The sequence below is a fragment of the Dysidea avara genome, chromosome 8, assembly GCF_963678975.1.
Source record: "Dysidea avara chromosome 8, odDysAvar1.4, whole genome shotgun sequence".
Classification (NCBI taxonomy): Eukaryota; Metazoa; Porifera; class Demospongiae; order Dictyoceratida; family Dysideidae; genus Dysidea; species Dysidea avara.
In genome coordinates this window covers 25775094-25794047 of record NC_089279.1, presented here as the reverse complement: position 1 = coordinate 25794047, position 18954 = coordinate 25775094, and the positions used below count along the sequence as shown (strand labels likewise).

At 37.7% G+C, this 18954-nt stretch overlaps 1 protein-coding gene and 1 long non-coding RNA gene across 2 annotated transcripts; one reads left to right on the top strand and one right to left on the bottom strand.

Annotated features, from left to right (window-relative positions):
• Positions 1-1099: 1099 nt before the first annotated feature.
• LOC136262948 (ranBP-type and C3HC4-type zinc finger-containing protein 1-like) lies at positions 1100-10075 on the top strand. The gene is made up of 12 exons (XM_066057365.1): positions 1100-1508; positions 1557-1722; positions 4433-4747; positions 4798-4945; positions 5175-5277; positions 5332-6168; positions 6224-6405; positions 7364-7472; positions 7752-7874; positions 7922-8077; positions 8127-8273; positions 9834-10075. Exons 1-12 carry the CDS (start codon positions 1347-1349, stop codon positions 9894-9896), a joined length of 2511 nt encoding a protein of 836 aa, XP_065913437.1. The 5' UTR covers positions 1100-1346; the 3' UTR covers positions 9897-10075.
• A 1995-nt stretch (positions 10076-12070) lies between these two features.
• Positions 12071-16238, bottom strand: LOC136263724 (uncharacterized). The gene is made up of 3 exons (XR_010704764.1): positions 16178-16238; positions 16074-16124; positions 12071-12191 (listed from the first exon to the last, which is right to left on the bottom strand). It is a non-coding gene; the product is annotated as an uncharacterized lncRNA (long non-coding RNA).
• Between the last annotated feature and the right edge of the window lie 2716 nt (positions 16239-18954).

The window sequence follows — 18954 nt, the reverse complement described above, 5'->3', positions numbered from 1 at the left end:
ACCGATACTTTTAAATGGGCGATAAGACCGGTTTTCCCAGAGACAGTCACATACAACTATAGATTTATAGCTAGGTACACCAGAACAGCCAGCTTACCATTTTCAGCCATGAAACACAACAAGAAGCACTGATAGCCACTTAAAACAGCAAGAGGAGAGAGTTCACAACTTTGTAATATTAGTGTGATCACGTGATCGCACGTGACACATTTGTAATTATGTAGCTAATACTGTATAGTATGTAGCCAATACTGTATAGTACTTATCAGCATTATTACACTAACAACTAGTATAACCCTAACACTCTATGGGGTGGTACTAAAAGACTTGTAGCTACATGTAATTATCAAACACTGAACCAGACATAACATGTAACTGAGCCAGCATTTTGCATTCTGTTCTAATATTATAGCTAATCAGTTGTTTCAAGCAGTTTTTAGCACATTGATGTATACATGGTTGTAATACATACATCTTTTATGAAGTTATATACTACATTAAGTGCTTTTGTCAGCAGATAAATTCTGGTCTTATAAGAACATAAAATCTCATTGGCAAAAGCTGTATGGTTATGACCAATTCCAGTTCCAGTATTAGTTCCAGTACTAGATAAAATTTCTTTATAGTTCTAGTTCTAGTTCCAGTCTTGAAGAAAGTAAAATTATAGCTCTAGTTCCAGTTCCAGTCTTAAGAAAAGCAAAATTATTGTTCCAGTTCCAGTTCTAGTTCTAGAACTGGAACTGGAATAAAAAGGGTAGAAATTGGAATTATTTTAGTTCCAGTACTGAGAACTGGAACAACATTAGTATGTATATGTGTACCGACACTATCTTTGTATTTGCTGCAGGTCCAGAATGAACTTTTTTAATACTATGATTGTGTGGAGAATGCTTTGATAGCAGGTTCTAGTATTTGAAGACACCTGTTTATGATATAGCTAAATGGCTAGCTACATTTCCAGAAGTGAATACATGAATTGCATATTTTGTTGTGGTTAGACTAAATGTATTATCACAGACTCTAGTCGTATGGGCAGCCAATGTGGTAATGAAGGTGGAGCCAAAATCAATATTGCGTCATTTCCTCCATCAGACTTTGAACCATGTCTATATCAGGTCATACGTGTAAAATAAAGTTTACGAGCCGCCTTATTGTGTAGAATAACTAGACAACAAGATCGTAGAGGGGAGAAAGTGTTACCATTAATGTCTGTTACAGGGTATGTTCGGATGGACATGCTCGAAGAACCCTAGTTTTCGCGCAAACGACGTATAACAGCTGGGAATTCCCTCTTCAAATTCCTAGAAAAAAAGTGCGAAGTTACACCTTCTAAGCGTGCATAAGCGATGAACACTTCTGGAAGAATTAGGGCTAGTTTCGACGCATTATTGTTCGTTAGTCAACAAGGCGGCTGGGTAAATTTCATCAACGGTGACAGTCGCAGGTGTGAAATACAACTGATAGAAAATGAAAGAGGCCATGTGTTATACTGCAAGCAAGACGGACAGGTACTATACACCATCTTATCCTGATAGTATTACGATATCACTCGTTAGGTTATTTACCAAACTAACACTGTATCGATATCAGTGAAGCAAACGGATGAGGGATTCTTACAAGTGACAAATAATGGAATGGACAGGATCAATTTAGGGATGAGATTCCGAAACGATATGGAAGCAAGAAGCTTCATGGGATTATTGCAGCAGTGTGCTGCTCCAGGTATGGGTGGCCAAAACTCTAATTCGTCATGTACCAGCATAGATACGTAGCTATCATTATCTATGGTGCCAGCTATTTGAATATAAAGCTAGACTTGTTGGTGCAAGGTTGCCAGGGTTACTGATAAACTCTGCTTGTGACCCTTTAGGAATGCTCTGTAAATACACTAACAATTCAAGTGGGAGAGCATGTAATTGCTTATGTCTGCAGGTTAACATCTCTGCATTATTGCTGGTTACCTCATATTCCATAGCGTAAGCGATCGATTGTCGACCACTATTCAATTATACTCCACGAAGCTAATATCATTCAACCTATGGCAAAGCTTATTAGTTTAACATCACTGCAAGTGTAAGTAGAATCTGCGCCTATACTTAACTAACCGGCAAAAAGTAGTCAAGACAGTTTTGGTTTCATTCCCTCTATATCAAAAGTCGACCACGCGTATTTTAACTTGACCATAATAGATTATTCAATATCTTTAAGTCGACCACCCTCGGTTTTTTCCTTTGCCATAGTAACTGCATTTACGGAGTAGATTACTAATGGATACTATCGGACTCCACAATTCTCAAGATCATTATCCATATATGGTATTGTCTGTAACAACCATGTGGTAACGAAGTAGTGAAATGAAACACGAAAAAGACCTTATCTAGTGTTGTAACACAACGTTGAAACCGGGTCACTACTGCTGACCCGGATGACCCACTGACCCGGATAGCAATCCAGGTCAAACCTGGATTTGACCCGGATTGACCAGGGTGTGACCCGGATTAATTAAAGCCGAGACGTGTTTCGGCTAGTCTCGAGCGAGCGAACGAGTCTACATTTTGAGCGTTCGACTCGTGTTGAGTAAATATTGCAACTTCAGCCTAGCTGTAGGTTGAAGACCAAAAAAAAAAGGTCTTCACCTACTGACAATAGCTACCCCTCACCATAGATACCCTCAGTTTCGTGCTACATACTGCACTTACTAACAAATGGGCGTGACTGAGCATATGTTGGTAATGTGATAAGTGGGCGTGGCTCACGAAAGAGCTACGCGATAGCGTTTATAAGTTCCATGTCGTCAAACGAACAATTTCGTTTCTCACGTGATCCAATCCGGGTCTGACCCGGATAAATTGTAAACCGGGTCAGACCCGGATGACCCAACCCGGTTTCAACACTGTTGTAACATGGCTCAAACGGACGACAGTGCCATTACTGGCTACAATTTCATTGTTTATGCATCCAGAGTGTGATTTCAGGTTCGTTCCATAATGTTATAGCATCTCGATTGCCATTTTCCTTATTTGGAATCCAGGATATGATAGAGTTCTCGTGTATTCCTTGGGGGCCTGTTTCACTTCTTAGGATTCTTTCTAGAGCTCTTGTCTCCAACTATCCTTACCGTAGTGAATATTCAGGCAGCTCCTCATAATTTCAGTATTCGACTTTAAATACACCTGTGATCGACATAAGATACCAGTCGACATTCGATCGCTTACGCTAAGGCTGACACTTTCAGCACAGAAGCTGAAACTATATAAAGTGACTGCCAATATATTAGTCTCATATGCTGATAGTAGCATGAGATCTGATTTTAACTTGCAATACATGTCTAAAGATACATTCAGCTTGATAATATGAAGTGGAAAGTCCTATTGATTACCAATAGGCTTCAGAAGTGGTGTCAATGTTGTTGAAAAGAAAAGCTTCAGGAGGGTGTCAAAATACACATTCTACATTATCCAAGACTTCCCAATCCAACAATATAATTCCTTGTCTTCCCAATGGACACTATGCTTAGTGTGCTATGAGCAAGTGAAACCTTCACATGTATGTGTCTCAGGGGTGGATCCAGAAGCATGAGCTTTCTAGAGGTGGGTCTGGGGGCATTCTCCCTCCCCACCTCCAAAGGAAATTTTGAAAAATTGAGGTTCTGAGATTGAATTTGGTGACAATTTTGACTGAAATTTGTTCAAACACTGGAAGATATTGAGAACTAGTTTTAAACTGCCTCCTAATGAAATTTGAAAACTGGACATTGTGAGATAAGTTTGACTAAAATTTGTAAATGCTTATGAAAATTCAATACAAGGTCTATAAGGAAATTTTAAAAACTTGACTTTGAAAATGATTTTGGTACTAATTTTGGCTAAAATTGAGTTTAAATTTTTAGAATTAGCATAAGGTCCCCTGCACAAGCATCACAAAAAGCATATAGATAGTCCTGGCATTTGGTGTCCAGCTGCATCTCCAGAGAATTTCTATAGTCACTAGGGTGTGGATAGAGTCATTAACACAGGTGTTTTAGTTGTTTAAAATGACAAACAGTGTTTTATAATTATGTTACTCTTGACTGTTTTATTAAAGTAAATTACTGTTGTATTAGAGTATCTCGATTCCTAAATGTAGAGGGTGCTCATCCCACCTAGTTCCCCTTGTGCTGTGTCAATATGGGTAAGAATTTGTTATAGACACATTTATTATATTACACATAGTCCTAAACTGCCTAAAAAATGTTCTAATTATGTCTAAGGTGCCTAGCTATGTTCAGTGAGCAACACTACAAAAATTCTGAAGGGGGGAGGTGCCCTCCCCCCACCCCCCTGGATCCGTCTGGTGTACACACACAGAAATGCTAACTCAAAAGATGTGACTGTTTATTAAAGTAGTTGGCTGTTCTATTAGAATATCTTTTGTAATTGTCTTATTTCCTCAGGACCTACTAGTATGCCTATTGGTAGACCTACCCCATCCTCCCATCATTCTGAGTTCACAACATTTGCTGGGAACTACAGAGGATCACTTAATGGATCCAACTCCTACCTGAAAGAGCAATATGGTAGAAGACAGGATCAGTATATACCATCAGGTCCAGGTGTTAGGGATGGCCATCCTCCTAACTATGCAGTGAGGGGTGGGGCTCAACAACCAGCCCCACCAACCAGCAATGGTGGAACACAAGATGTGCCAAGATCAACTGCTGTAGTAGATCAAGTACCAAAACCAGCCATCAAGACTAAGGAAGAACTAGGTAAGTTGAAACTGTGTAATTGGATACAGCCTAGTGGTATTACCATGTAGAGAGTTATGCTCAACATTTGGAGGCAGCTCTTTATGAGGGGGACATTGATTATGTTAAAGTAGTTGTGGAAAAACTGATTGAGGCTAAAAAGAATCAAGGAAACTTTGGCATTGTATTCCCTCGTGGTAACAGAAAACAATTTTTCAAGTAAGTGTTGCTTTGCGGGGCCTCCTGGGTTATGTCATAATAGCAAATTAGTGCTTAATGATAATACAAAATATAGTTACATATTTTGTATAGTTGCCTACAGAGCATATGTAGTGAATTTGAAAAGTATTATACTGAATGAGAATTGTTGTTTCATATGGTAACTAGTTAACTATATTTACCATAGCATAGCATAGATAGTGTAGTTATATTACATGGATTGATGCAGGTTACGCGTAACAATAGAGCGTGAGATGTTTTTGGAAGAGGGCCCAATTCCTTGTTACTTGTTTGTCACTGAAGATGACACCATCAAGAAGCTACAGGAAATGGTAAGGGAAAAATTGATGAATGTTCACTTTAACAGATTCTTATATAATCTTAAGATTGAGCTGAAGTACTCCATCAGTAGTGATCAACAGCATTGGATTGTTGGTCAAAGCTTTGTCACTGACAAGGAGGCTACATTAAAAAGTTTTGGTATCAAGAGCAAAGGGGCTGAGATATACCTGTTTATCAGTAAAGGAGATATGGGGAAGGATGCTCCATCTGTTGATGATACTTCCACACAATATCAACAATCAAGACAGTATCAAGGTCAACAGTATAGTCAACCTTCTCCAGTGCAGCAATATCAACAGCATCAAGGTCAAAGATACGATCAACAGTCAGGGCAACAGTACAATCTAAAAGAACAGAGTCAATACAATCGATCAAACCCTGCTCCAGTGCATCGTCAACAGAGCCATTATGGCCAATCAAATCAGCAACCATATAAACAACAGCAATTTAATTCTCAACAGAATCAACCTAACTATCAAGGTTATTCTCCAAGTCATCCATCACAGAATCAGGGATATAATCAGTCACTTCCACCACCAGAGCCAACACCACAGCGTCGTGGTGATTCTGGTCCTAGAGTACTACCTAAATCAGTTGGTACTAGGGGACTACAACTAAATCCACAAAACCAGTCATTGCCCATCATGCCAGAAGCTGTGGTACAGCAGCCACCACCAGAACTGGTTCGTCCTCCCACTCCTCCTCCGATTGGCTGGACATGTCCAGTGTGTACAGTGATCAATTTACCATATCGTCCTGGTTGTGAGGTGTGTGGGACTGTCCGACCTGATGACTACAAGCCTCCACCTGACTATAAAGCTACCGAGGAGGAACTGAAGTGGCAACAAGATGAGCAGAAAGGGAAACAAGATTTAGAGGAAGTATGATATGAATTCCCATTGTGCATATTGTTAATATCTTTTATTTTTATGGTAGTATGAAAAAGAGCAGAAAGAGTTACAGGCAAAGCAAGCTAAAGAGAATTATGATGCTATGATGGCTGTAGCTAATCAGAATCTAGTACCAAATGATGTTGAGTTTGACTGTCCTATTTGTATGGTCCCAATTGAGGTTGGGGAAGGAGTGAAACTGAGAGAATGTCTTCACCATTGTTGCAAGTATGTAAGATACTGGGTTCAGGGGCGGATCCAGGGGGGGGGGGGGGGGGGGGCTTTGGGGGCTGAAGCCCCCCCCCCCCCCTTCATATTTAGGCTTTACTTGATCAATATGCTGAGTATTATAATGAAATTTTGTCTTAGCATAATTATATGATCACTAATAATACAAATACTCATAAAACCACCTTATAAACATCTTTCCAAGGTATTATCAGTGGATTTATGCTAAAGTTTATGCAACAAGGACCCGGATCAGCATTGGAGGTGTACAAGATCGAGATACTCTAATAGAGCAGTCAGCTAACTACTCTAATAGAACATTCACTGGAAACATGTAGTTGGTTCTGTTATGGAATTTTTCCAAATCTGCCTACACTTATACATACAATGAAGTGCATTGGTCTGTTTAAAGGGCTTCATTCATGCATCTATACTTGTGTAGTTAATATGTATGGCAATACTTAATTCAGGTACACAATTTCCATAGAAAATGCTTTCAGATTCAATCTTGTATAGTTCAAATTTCAAAATTTTCCACTTTCAACATCTTATTCTAACATGCACCTATTCAGTGTTGTGCAATTGTACATCATGTACTTGGTTGTCTGTACCTACCCAAACTTTTCCATTAGCAAAATGCTTCAGAGAACCCATACCTACAATCTAAAGGCAGTATATAAAATATCTACAGGTATGAATTTTATGTGGAAATGTCTCTAAATTGCAGTATTTTAGCATCTATTTTTCAAACTTTTCCTGGGCCCCAGACCCCCCTAGTTCCAGCATGCTTTGCATGCTGGGAAGTGTGCTTTGTACACCTCTACCCAAGAGATTAGTACCTTGAGTTAGCCCCCCCCCTTTTATAAATCCTAGATCCGCCCCTGGGGTTATTGATACTTCAAATGTTATGTACAACATCACTGAATAATGCTACTGGTTTTTACTTGGTTTTTGATAGGGAGTGTCTACGTGATCATGTTTTAGCTTTTCGTGATGCTGATGTGTTGTGTCCATGTAATGAAGAGTTCGACTGTAAAGGAACTGTCACTGAATTGGAAATGCGAGCAGTATGTGTACCTTAGTTTGAATTGTATAGTTATTGTTTGAAAATAGAATGTCACATAGGTGTGGCTAATAGTAGCAAGTATTTGTGAGTACTCAAATCATTTATTCTAGGGAGTTCTTGAATCCTAACTGAAATAATTCTATTGCTTGCTTGACTATGGCTAATAAAGTTATAGCTAAATGTGTGCCTATTAACTATGTTGAATGTGCAGGTAAACTATTTTATGGATTAGTCTCTCTGTTTTCAGATGGTGTGTTTTATGATCATGTTTACTCTATAGCTACTGACTGATGAGGAATTGGCTAAAGTTCATAATCGAGGACTTGATTTAGTTGAAAGGCAAGAAAGGAGCTTCCACTGTAAAACTCCTGACTGCCATGGATGGTGTATCTATGAGGATGAAGTATGTTTTCACTTGATCGTTACGAGGTTATATATTATTTTATGTAGGTGAATGATTTTGACTGTCCAGTGTGCAACAAGAGGAACTGTTTATTGTGTAAAGCCATCCATTATCCTGAGATGAACTGTAAGGAATATCAGGAAGACTTGAAGATTAAGGCAGTTAATGACTTGGCTGCGCAACAGACTCAGAAGATGCTTGAAGTACATTAAAGTGCTATATAGTCCCTGAATATTCCATGTGTTTATTCAGGATATGATAAAGAATGGAGAGGCCATGTATTGTCCTAATCAAAATTGTGGATTAATTGTACAGAAGAAAGATGGCTGTAGCTGGATCATGTGTAGTTGTAAGACAGAAATTTGTTGGGTGACTAAGAAACCAAGGAGGGGACCCAATGTGAGTAGATGATATTCATGCAAAGAGTTTGTATGTCAGTACTTTATCTAAGCCTATACAGATGTCTTCAGAGTGACCCCAAACTCATATTTCTATAAAAATTATTAAACTTAAGTTACTGCTAACTGACTGACTGACTGACTGACTGACTAACCGACTGATGCTTTCACGTACATGTACAGTATAAGGCTACAGGGTTGATTTCTCAACTGTTTGACGTCACTCCTGAGTCATGCCTTTTCACCAGCTGCAATACAAGAATCATATACTTACCTTTGTCCTCCTTTGTGTCCCATTATTTCTCCAATTCTGCGTATGTGTTGATTGGCAGTAATGTGTAATGGCAACTTCATTGTTTTAATTTGATTGCAGAGGTACTTCTCATTTTGTTCTTCATTTGTGACACTGTATAATTGATGGAGCACAGCTGAAAAACTGAAGCAGAATGGCCACTTCACGTTTCAGTAGTTGATAACATGTACTATAGTTGTAATTTCTGTTGTGACTGGATTTACTGTTCTTCGTTTCTAACACTGTACAGTGTTGGGTCATTACTTTTACAAAGTAATACTTATTACTCATTACTACAGTGCAAAGTAATGCGCATACCGTAGACTTTAGTTGTTAAGTGCATGCGTTTATAATTTTCAGAAGAATTATATTTGAGAAATGCACTACACTTGTTAAATGCATGTTCTTAATAAACAATTGTAACGGGTGTCTGCTAGGAAACTATTACTCATGTCCACCACGTTTTCTAGTGATTTAGTTACCGGTGATCAGTCAAATAGCGTACTTCAGCCGAGGAAACAACAGTCCTGAAGTCAGGTGCAGCTATCGTTAATGCTTGCGTTAATACAGGTGGTGGTATCTGCTAGACACGTGCCTGGTGAAGTATCGACTGTACTGTGGCGCTTCTGGCTAGTTCTATTGGTATTTTACTACCATTCCACATAGTACTAGCTTGCAGGTGCAATTTCATATATGCGCTTAACAGGAAGTGTTCAGCGCAAGTATTCCATATGCCCTTAACAAGCAATATGCACTTAATAGCCGTATGTACCTAATAACTGGAGTTTATGGTATTAAAAGTAACTAGTAATATCATATGGTGGGTTCAAAATAGGGATCGTCCATGTTTTTATTTTGCAAAAATCCTAATAGAACGCATGCCTAAAAACTACCTTGGAAAGCATCCTGGTCAGCTCAAAACAATTTTCTGATCCTCAGCAGATCCGTATACTAAAGAAGCCACTTAACAATAAAACTATGGGATTTCGACTCAGGAACTATGTTGTCAGAAATATTGTTTATTGTATATAGTGTAATCACATAATGCAATCCCACAGTGGCTCAACCTGTATAACCCATATAAAATGTCGCATTGTAAGAGTACGGGCACTCATGGATCTTCTGGGCATAAAACTCTAGGCTTGCCTTGTGGTTAAAATCCTCACTCTAGCTTTCTAACCTATACACCTATGTATATGAATTTCCTAACACTACATGTATGTATATGTTCATCTCATATTTTTGAATATCTTTATTACTTAATTGTAGGGTTGTGGCTGTAACTACTGGGGAGGAAAGAAGTGTCATCCTGAATGCATGAACTGTCACTAGTACATTATTCTGTATGTTATCTTCAAGTGTGCATCGTCCTATGGTACTTGAATGCTACATGGTGTTTTCTTATGACTGCAAACAATTAAATACTTTTATGTCATGTGAATTTAGTACAGTATACTGGAGCTTTTATTGTACAAATCTGATTTGGTATCAAAAAATTATATAGATTGCCAATATGGTTAATGTGGTTAAGTTCTTTAAGCAAACAGTGTCATTCTGGATCAGGTGTCACTATGTATGTACACCTTATTTTGCTATTTGCATTGTGTATGGCTTAATTGCTATGTAAATTAATTGCAAGTTGACTCAACCATGACTATAAACTGTAATGGAGATGCATGATATTGTATGCAGGTAAAGTATAAGTATGAATTCACAGTACTGCTGAATCGTATTGGTTTTGAAAGAGCAGAGGCAGCTGCAGTTGTAAAAATAGTGCAATAGTATCCAGAGTCTCACAACATTATTTACAATGTAGGCCATTGCAGCTAGTTTACATGAAGTGTAGTTACAAAAGTAGCATTATTAAAATATTTCAACGTGTACATGTATATGTGACGATGTTGGGACTAAGACAATATTGGGATTCATAGGTACTGGCCACTGATTTTATCTTCAGTACTGCAAGCACAGATTTTTTTTTACCCAAATAGTGAAACTTCCTATATGATAATTCCAAGTTTTGATAGCTGCTGCTTTTATCCCAATCTTACCGTAGTCTGCCGTTGGCAACTCCAGCCAGTGCTCTGATTCATCCTCATTTATACCTATCATGTGACACAAATTGTGTACAAATGCATAAATGTAATAAGTATTCGTTGGATGTTTAAGCTTCACTGCTTGTAGGCGTCAGATTCAATACCATGATTCTCACAATTTAAAGTGCAATCTCATCTTACCTCTCCATGGTCGGGTAATCAGAATTCATACTGGTTTAATTGCATACTAATACATCACTTATGTGCAAAGACTATAGTCATATTATAGGTTAAGCAAATTGAATAGCTTTTCTTGTACTATTTCACTACTATAATGATGCTATCAACCTATTTTCCAAATTTCATACAACTAACTAGTGTTAAGTAATCAAGCCTTTTGGGCCTACAGTAGGTCAACTTGAAAAAAACCCTTAGTCACTAAGCTAGCTAAGAAACCTTTGGAATATTGATGGTTATACAATATTGTCTTACTTTTATCCTTCCTTACCATAGCGGTCATCAGTCAAGGACAGTATAACTTCCATCTCTGGGCACACACATTAATTAACGTTACACCATGCAATTGCAACATATATATATATATATATATTGGAAGATGCATATGCATGTTCTCGAGGTTCTGTAAGATGCTCTCTGTTGCATGTTGCCTGCCACCACCAGCTACTTATAGAATGGTATGCTATATATATGTACGAAGCGGATGCTGCAAGTGCACATGTGCAGTAGTTAACTGTTGTTAGGAATGATCATACTGTAGTTCCATAAAATTGCAGTTGGCCATGGTCGAAGAGAAGTGGCTGGGCCTATGAAAGCTGCACCTTGACACAACAGGTCATATCTCTGAGTCAGTACTGGTGTTCATTTTGTAATTTGCATGATAATTGTTTAATTATAAAGGTTGAAAATTAGCTACATGGCCAATTAATGTTCATTTAACTGGGTTTGTGAAAGTAAGGTGTGTAAGCACATAATTTACCTACTTTTAAAACTTTTGCCATCATGCTTTTCATGCATGAGTACATTGAATAGGATCTTATCTCAACGTATGTACATAGATCCATATAGCAAATGAGCCTACATCTACTGTTAATGATATCAGATAACATAATTTTGTTGAATGTATTGGTTATTGGGAGTACAAATTAAAGTGGATTTTAGAGCATTATTGTGACACTTGTTTTTCATTTTCACACTGCTACAGATAGACTATCTGTGTGTCCATTCAATCCACTCATCCATCAATGTTTAATTCTCAAATCACCATGTGATAGAAGATATTTATCCCACTTTTTATTAGCACAAGCAGTTGAGGAGTTTATACCACTGAAGCCTAAGGAGGAACAACACAATACTACAGTATCCTATGTTTCAACAGAAAGGATTATAATTTTACAACATAATAATTATGATTAAATTTAACATTGTTATAGCAGGATGCTTGCAGAAGCACTCAGTTCTATATCTGGTTTGATATAACTTTGTGTCTAGAACGTGGAGATTGTTTCCTAGCAGGTATTTTGAGCCATCCCCATAATCCACTTGTCAATGAGCTCCTCTCCATGGCCTGCTTCTTTGAAGGAATACATGCAATAATTACATATGTGACTGGATTTGAAAATGGTGAAAGTTGACGTGCGTAGAGGTATCACAATGTTTGGCTTAGTCAAATTGCTTCCACAATGACTTGTTAATATATGTACTTGGTTAGACCAAGCTTATCTATTTTACTAAATTTTTTTAGCTGAGTGAACTTTCCCTCAAGATGTTCTTAATGAAATCACCGATCTACCTGCATACACTGTGTTGGTCATGCACTATTTGTACATACACTATTAGTAGGTTGTCTCATTGGTGGTTGTACTTGGCTGTATGTGCCTCGGGCCTAGTAATATTAATAATAATATTGGGAGGTGTATGCTCCCATACAATATAGACTACAAATTTCACTACACAACATAATTCATTAAATCTCTTGAACCCATTGTGGTCCCAGCCATCACAAAAATTTTATCAAACAGACCATGATCCAATTATTATTCACAAAAATATTCCAAGAATTTTAAACAACTTTTTTTGAAATATTAAAAAAGTTAAGTTTTAAACTAAGCACTTTTGAAACTTAATAAAAGTGATATTTCATAATTTACGGATCACTTAAAAGGACAATCAACAGTCTTCAATTCAACCAGAATTTTAGGAGTCACTTACAAAACTTAGTGCGATTGTAGTACCTGTGATGCTCATCACCTCTACATTTTTTGCCTCTTAAACCATAACATATTCCAAACTAAATAAGAAACCAAAACTTTAAGTTGTGGCAAGTTTATCTCAAAAACAGCAAATTTTCTGTGATGTACCAAAATTTACCCTTGTGTAAGAAGCATGGTTCCTACATGTGTAGGGCAACATTAAGAAATTTTGTAGGAAATATTCCTGCACTGTTGAGTTTTGTAAGAAAGATTCCTACACATGACATAATGTTTAGGAATAATTCATACAAGTGTAGGAATTATAGGAACAATTCCTACACTTGTAGGAATGATTCCTACACTTATTCCTACACTTGTAGGAATGATTCCTACACTTATTCCTACACTTGTAGGAATGATTCCTACACTTATTCCTACACTTGTAGGAATGATTCCTACACTTATTCCTACACTTGTAGGAATGATTCCTACACTTATTCCTACACTTGTAGGAATGATTCCTACACTTATTCCTACACTTGTAAGAATGATTCCTACACTTATTCCTACACTTGTAAGAATGATTCCTACACTTGTAAGAATGATTCCTACACTTATTCCTACACTTGTAGGAATGATTCCTACACTTATTCCTACACTTGTAGGAATGATTCCTACACTTATTCCTACACTTGTAGGAATGATTCCTACACTTATTCCTACACTTGTAGGAATGATTCCTACACTTGTAGGAATGATTCCTACACTTATTCCTACACTTGTAGGAATGATTCCTACACTGCAAGAAGATGTCTTACACTTTGTGCCAAGTGTAGGAATCTTTCTTACAAAATTCAACAGTGTGGGAATATTTCCTACAAAATTCTGGCAAAATTCTCAATAAAGCACTACACATGTAGGAACCATGCTTCCTACACAAGTGTAAAATTCCTTCCAGCACTTTACCTCAAAATTATGATTTCTTAGACTCTATTTAGACTGTTTTGGGTGGGTAATAAATCTCATATACTCCACCTTGTTTTCTAATATACTCCACGCCTTTAAGCACAATATAACATATGCTCAAAATCGGATTTGTCCAATCGCTATGCGTTGTTCACGTGCAGTGATTTAACGAGCGCGATTATTTAGTCACGTGAGGACGCATAGTTGCCATGGCGCTAGTATTATCGTAAGAAAACCAGCCGCTTTTGCCGAGCCTACAGCAGAAACAGCCATGGATGAGGTAAGTGATCTGAGTGTAATGTGAAATAGAGTCTAAAGCAGTTATACGGGCACAATGTGGAGTCTATGAAATTTATAAACCCTCAGGCCCTTAGTAGCGCCCTCGCTTCGCTCGTGCGCTACAGCCCGGGCCTTCAGGTTTATAAATTTCATAGACTCCACATTGTGCCCGTATAACTATTATTTATTTATGTAGTTTGGAATATGTTCCACAGAGTTTCTGATTTATGACCACAAATACAGTAATTTGAATATTTCATGAGAAATTGGTCCATTGTAAGTTACAAAATTGACTGCAACTTTGTAGCTGCAGTAATAATATTTTAAATTTCCACTGATTGACATGGATCCAAAGTAATGTTGTACTATCGTATTGACAAGTATCAATATTGGCCATTTTCATAAGATTATGATTATGATAATTGGAAAGGCAGTGCAGCGCAATACTGATTACACCCATGTAAGTGGTTAAAGTGTGTGCATTAATTACAAATAGCAAAAGTGGGGTAGTTTGTTCTATTCTTTAACAGTTCTGTAAAAATAGCTCTTTTGGTTATTGGCTGTTTTTATTAAATGCTATCCCACTAGGGACCTGTGAGAAGGCTAAAGCCTGTGAATACAGGGAGTCAGAAACATGTAACTGAAACTGTGAAGAATGCAGAAAAAAATCCCAGACCCAGTGGTGACTTAATCCCCCACAACATGCAGTTGGCAGTATAAATCTGAGTGGGGGGAGATCATGTCATTCTGATACCCATCACTTATTCCATAGTTTCCAAAATAGGCTACTTTTATGATCAACTTGAACTAAAATGTGGTACTCAATAGTTACCAAATCTGATAACAAACATATTTCCTCTTTTATAAAAGACAAAATGTACTTACCAGTGTAAAATAGTAGTAATAAAATGTATAACATGAGATATTCAAATAGGATAATAAGGGATACTGCATGCATGTAATCAAATAGTATTAGTGACTGAAATGTTAACAAATTCAGCCATTTTAGCATTATTGTATTTTCAAATATTTTCCTCAGGAGCATGCGTAATGCATAGAGCAGGAGAGAAGGCATATAGCTGGAGGCAGGTGTCCTTATCTTTCAAAACTTTCGTGCAAGGTTGAGATACTATAAGGTACTGTTTGAGACAGTTCGTGGTAGCTATTATTTTCTGACTAAGAGATATGAGAGAGTAGTTGTTAATGGTAGCTTCTCTAAATGGTTGCCCGTCAGAGCCTCAAGGCAGTTTTATCTTGTTTTTATTTGCTTATCCTGCAGCTGTCATTTTATTATGTTTTTAAAAGCTGTTGCAATGTGTCACTGCACTTTATGAGTACACCTTAGCCATATTTTGGTTGGACCTACTCGATATGGTCTTATTAAGAAGTAGTCTTATCAAGAAGTGAAGCTTTGACCAATTTTAGTTTTTCAGTTTCAGTTTCAGCTGTTTCCAATGTCCCAATAAATTATTCGGCCATAGCTAACTCCTAGCTGTTATTGCGTTGTACCATTGATAAATTAAATAAATAAATTATGCGCCTATCAAAGTTTTGCCCCACCTACCCCCATGCGGGCAAACGAGGAGCATAACGAGGGGATTTGATAAAAATTTTGGCCCCGGATGTGGGGGTTTAGACGATGCTTGCAACAAAGTATTGGAATGGTATAATGGAGAAGGAGGAGGATTTAGACCTACGATTTTGCTCCAGGGTAGGGGAATTAGACTTAGAGTTTGGTCACTCTTTGCCTGCATGGGGGTAGGTGGGGCAAAACTTTGCGGGTGCATTACGCGCATTCCAGGAAATTAAGGGTGTGGTTCCCAGGGAGGATAAACGTCTTAATGATTAAGACAAAATATACATTACAAGCATACAGGGGCCTAGACACAGGGGTACCATGTGCTGATGGATCAGTACAGGAGCCCTGGCAAGACTTACATTAACTAAAGGTAAATTAAATTACAATACACAAAAAAAACTACATCTCACAGTACATATATGTAATACTTAAAGTTTACCTAAGGTGGTCTAAAAGATCCCAGCCCGGGGAGGCTCTAGAATTAAAAATTCTGTAAGAACAGGACACAGCAATGCGAGCTTCCTGCTCAAACAAGGATCTTACGGTTTTCTTTGGCGCTTCACAAGCAGTAGCCATTTGAGCAATTGTTTCTGACAAAAAGTGGCCTAAACAACCAATTTCAATTAGCGCAAGCGAGCGCAACATGGCATCTCCTCAAGGATCACTGGGCAAGATCACAAATAAAGGCAGTTTTGAAGTGTCAGTGTTTGTCAGGGAATAAGATCAGTGGATACCCTTTAAAGGAACTACCCGATCGCGAGTGCAAATAGTATCAGGAGAAAAGGGTGACATGGTTTTGAAACTGCATGTGTAAACAAGACGGAGAGGTTAGCCGCGCATTGTAATGGCTCGTTATACTTTATAGCTATGTGAACATTCCTCAGGTTGTTTACGAGGCTAACACTACATCAATATCGTTGATAGATCCTATAAAATCTGACCATAGCACTAGCGGTAGCGGACGTAGCCTTCGTACAAGTTGAAGATACGGATGATGGGAAAATTTTTGGGATGAAGTTTAAAACTGATACAGAGGCTAAATGGTTTGAAAACTCATTAAGGCAGTGTACTTCTCCTTCAGGTAATATTATCAAGGGACAGGGCGGATCTAGGTTTTTTCATAGGAGCGGATCTAAGCTGGGGGTTAAAAGAACATAGCTATTAGGCCACTCCAAGAAAATTCATTGTTTCCCATTTCCCGTCCACATGCAGATTCTCTTCCCTCATGGTCATTCATTATTGCTGTCAACTGAACATTTTATTCATTACTTATCCTGTGATTGCATGGCAGTAACTAGTTTAGCATTCAGAAAGCCAATTTAGCTAGCTTTTCACTGTTCAGGTTCATAGTTTAAATATTTCTACTGTATTCTTACCTATATGAATAACATTTCAAAAATTAGTGGAAATATCTATAATGGAAAATGAACCACCCACCCGCATATATTTTTGAGGTCAATGAAATGGGAAACAAGGAATTTTCTTGGAGTGGCCTTATAGGTATAATGGTTAGCCAAACATTTTGTGGTGTCCAGGGGGTGTTACAAGTACAGATGTCATGTGATAAGATTCATCTAGTGTCTACAGTAATATGGCTGAATCCAGTTAATTAATCTGTAACTACTTGTTTTATTTTTTGTATAACCACACCCTTGCCATGCCCACACAGGCCTATACTTGTGGTCGCATGTGTTCGAGGACTCACCCACATTTGCTATTAATTTTATATCAGTACAATGTTTCATTATTCCATTAATGATGGTTTCTCTCTTTTATGCAGTGGCCAAGACTAGCATGCAAAGCAGCCAATCTAGGAGGGCAGGAAAATTTTAATACTCTATTATTGAATTTAAGAACATTTTCAGCTGTTTTTCAGGGAAATCATTTCACTTTTTGCTTCTAATGTGAGCACCACAATCTTTTCATCTGTAGCTAGGCTTGCACCAATTACGCCAGCATAATTTCAAGCATACTAGGCTAGCAAAAGCATCAAGTATTATGCCAGCATAATAGGACGATTTTCAAGATTTTTAATTAAAACATGTAATGTGTGCACCAAAAATACTGCACAACATGAACACACTGTACATTATTACTGCATTTCATATCAAAAACCTTGCAGTGTTATTATTTTTACTATTTCTTGACTGGCTATCAGTGTTGGGCAAGTTACTTTGTAAAAGTAACTAGTTACATATTGCATATTACTTGCAACAGAACTATTTAGTTACAGTTACATATTACCCATAAAATAAAGTAACTATAGTAACTATAATTGAGCCTATATAATTTATTTGAGGTACAAGGCACCAGGCAGGCAGTAACTTCAGTTAAATTATACTTTTTGAAAATTCTGTAGCAAATAGAAGAGTGTTTGGCTACTCCAAACTCACTTTTGGGTTTGGTTATATGTTTATAACCAATCTTCCAAGGCACCATGGAAAATGTATTGTGAGGCTGATTTCTGGTCGATTTATTGTGAGAAAGTGCAACCTCATAATATGTGCAGTATGACTGATTATGTATTAGCTTCTTCAATCATTTATAGGAAATTGCAGTAGGATCGAATTTGGTTAATGCTAGTAATAAATGACATTGTAAGTGGCTCTACTCATAAGGCTGGTACCAATGCTAGTAATAAATTATATACAGGGGCGGATCCAGGAGCTGGCTAGGGGAGGGGCACAAACAGGGTAAGTTGTAGGTGGTTGCATGCATGGGGAGAACCATATTCTCTATAGTTCAGTGCTGCTTTTTTAAAGCAGCAAATAATCACCTCTTAGTGGTGTCTCACTGTTGATATTTGCCATTTTGGCCTTTTCAGATGGTTGTGAAGTCTTAAAACTGTTTAAAAGGCCCTGAATGTCTTAAATAACAGCAACACGATAATTATTTTAGAGGCGCTTAGTACGCACGAAGGTGCTGGGTGACTATTTTACAGTTTACAGTTAGTTTGACTTCGGTTCGCTTTGTTCTCAGGTGAATTTGTAATAAATGCTAGTAAAATGTGCATATTTTTGTAAGTTTTAAACTGATCTTGGTTGGCCTGACATAAAATTTACTAGCTGTTTTAATCAGAAGCATGGCTGGCTCCTCCACAAGGTGGAGAGGGGGGGGGGGGGGGGGGGGGGGCATTTGCCCCAAATGCCCCATCCTGGATCCGCCATTGATATAGGTAATTGTGGAAGTACATGAACAGTATAATGATTTATATTATCTCTCCATTCTCTTATTCGTTATGCAGTAAATAAAATTTCATATTAAATAGAAAGTAAAAAAAAAATATAGCTTATGATGTATATGTGACTCTTTTGTGTTCC

What these genes read in the sequence shown, in the direction of transcription:
- LOC136262948 (XM_066057365.1), top strand. Translation starts at nt 1,347, where the DNA reads ATGAACACTTCTGGAAGAATTAGGGCTAGTTTCGACGCATTATTGTTC. An exon ending in GGAAACAAGATTTAGAGGAA is followed by an intron (nt 6,169 to 6,223) that starts GTATGATATGAA and finishes TTTTTATGGTAG; the next exon opens with TATGAAAAAGAGCAGAAAGA. An exon ending in AGACTCAGAAGATGCTTGAA is followed by an intron (nt 8,078 to 8,126) that starts GTACATTAAAGT and finishes GTGTTTATTCAG; the next exon opens with GATATGATAAAGAATGGAGA.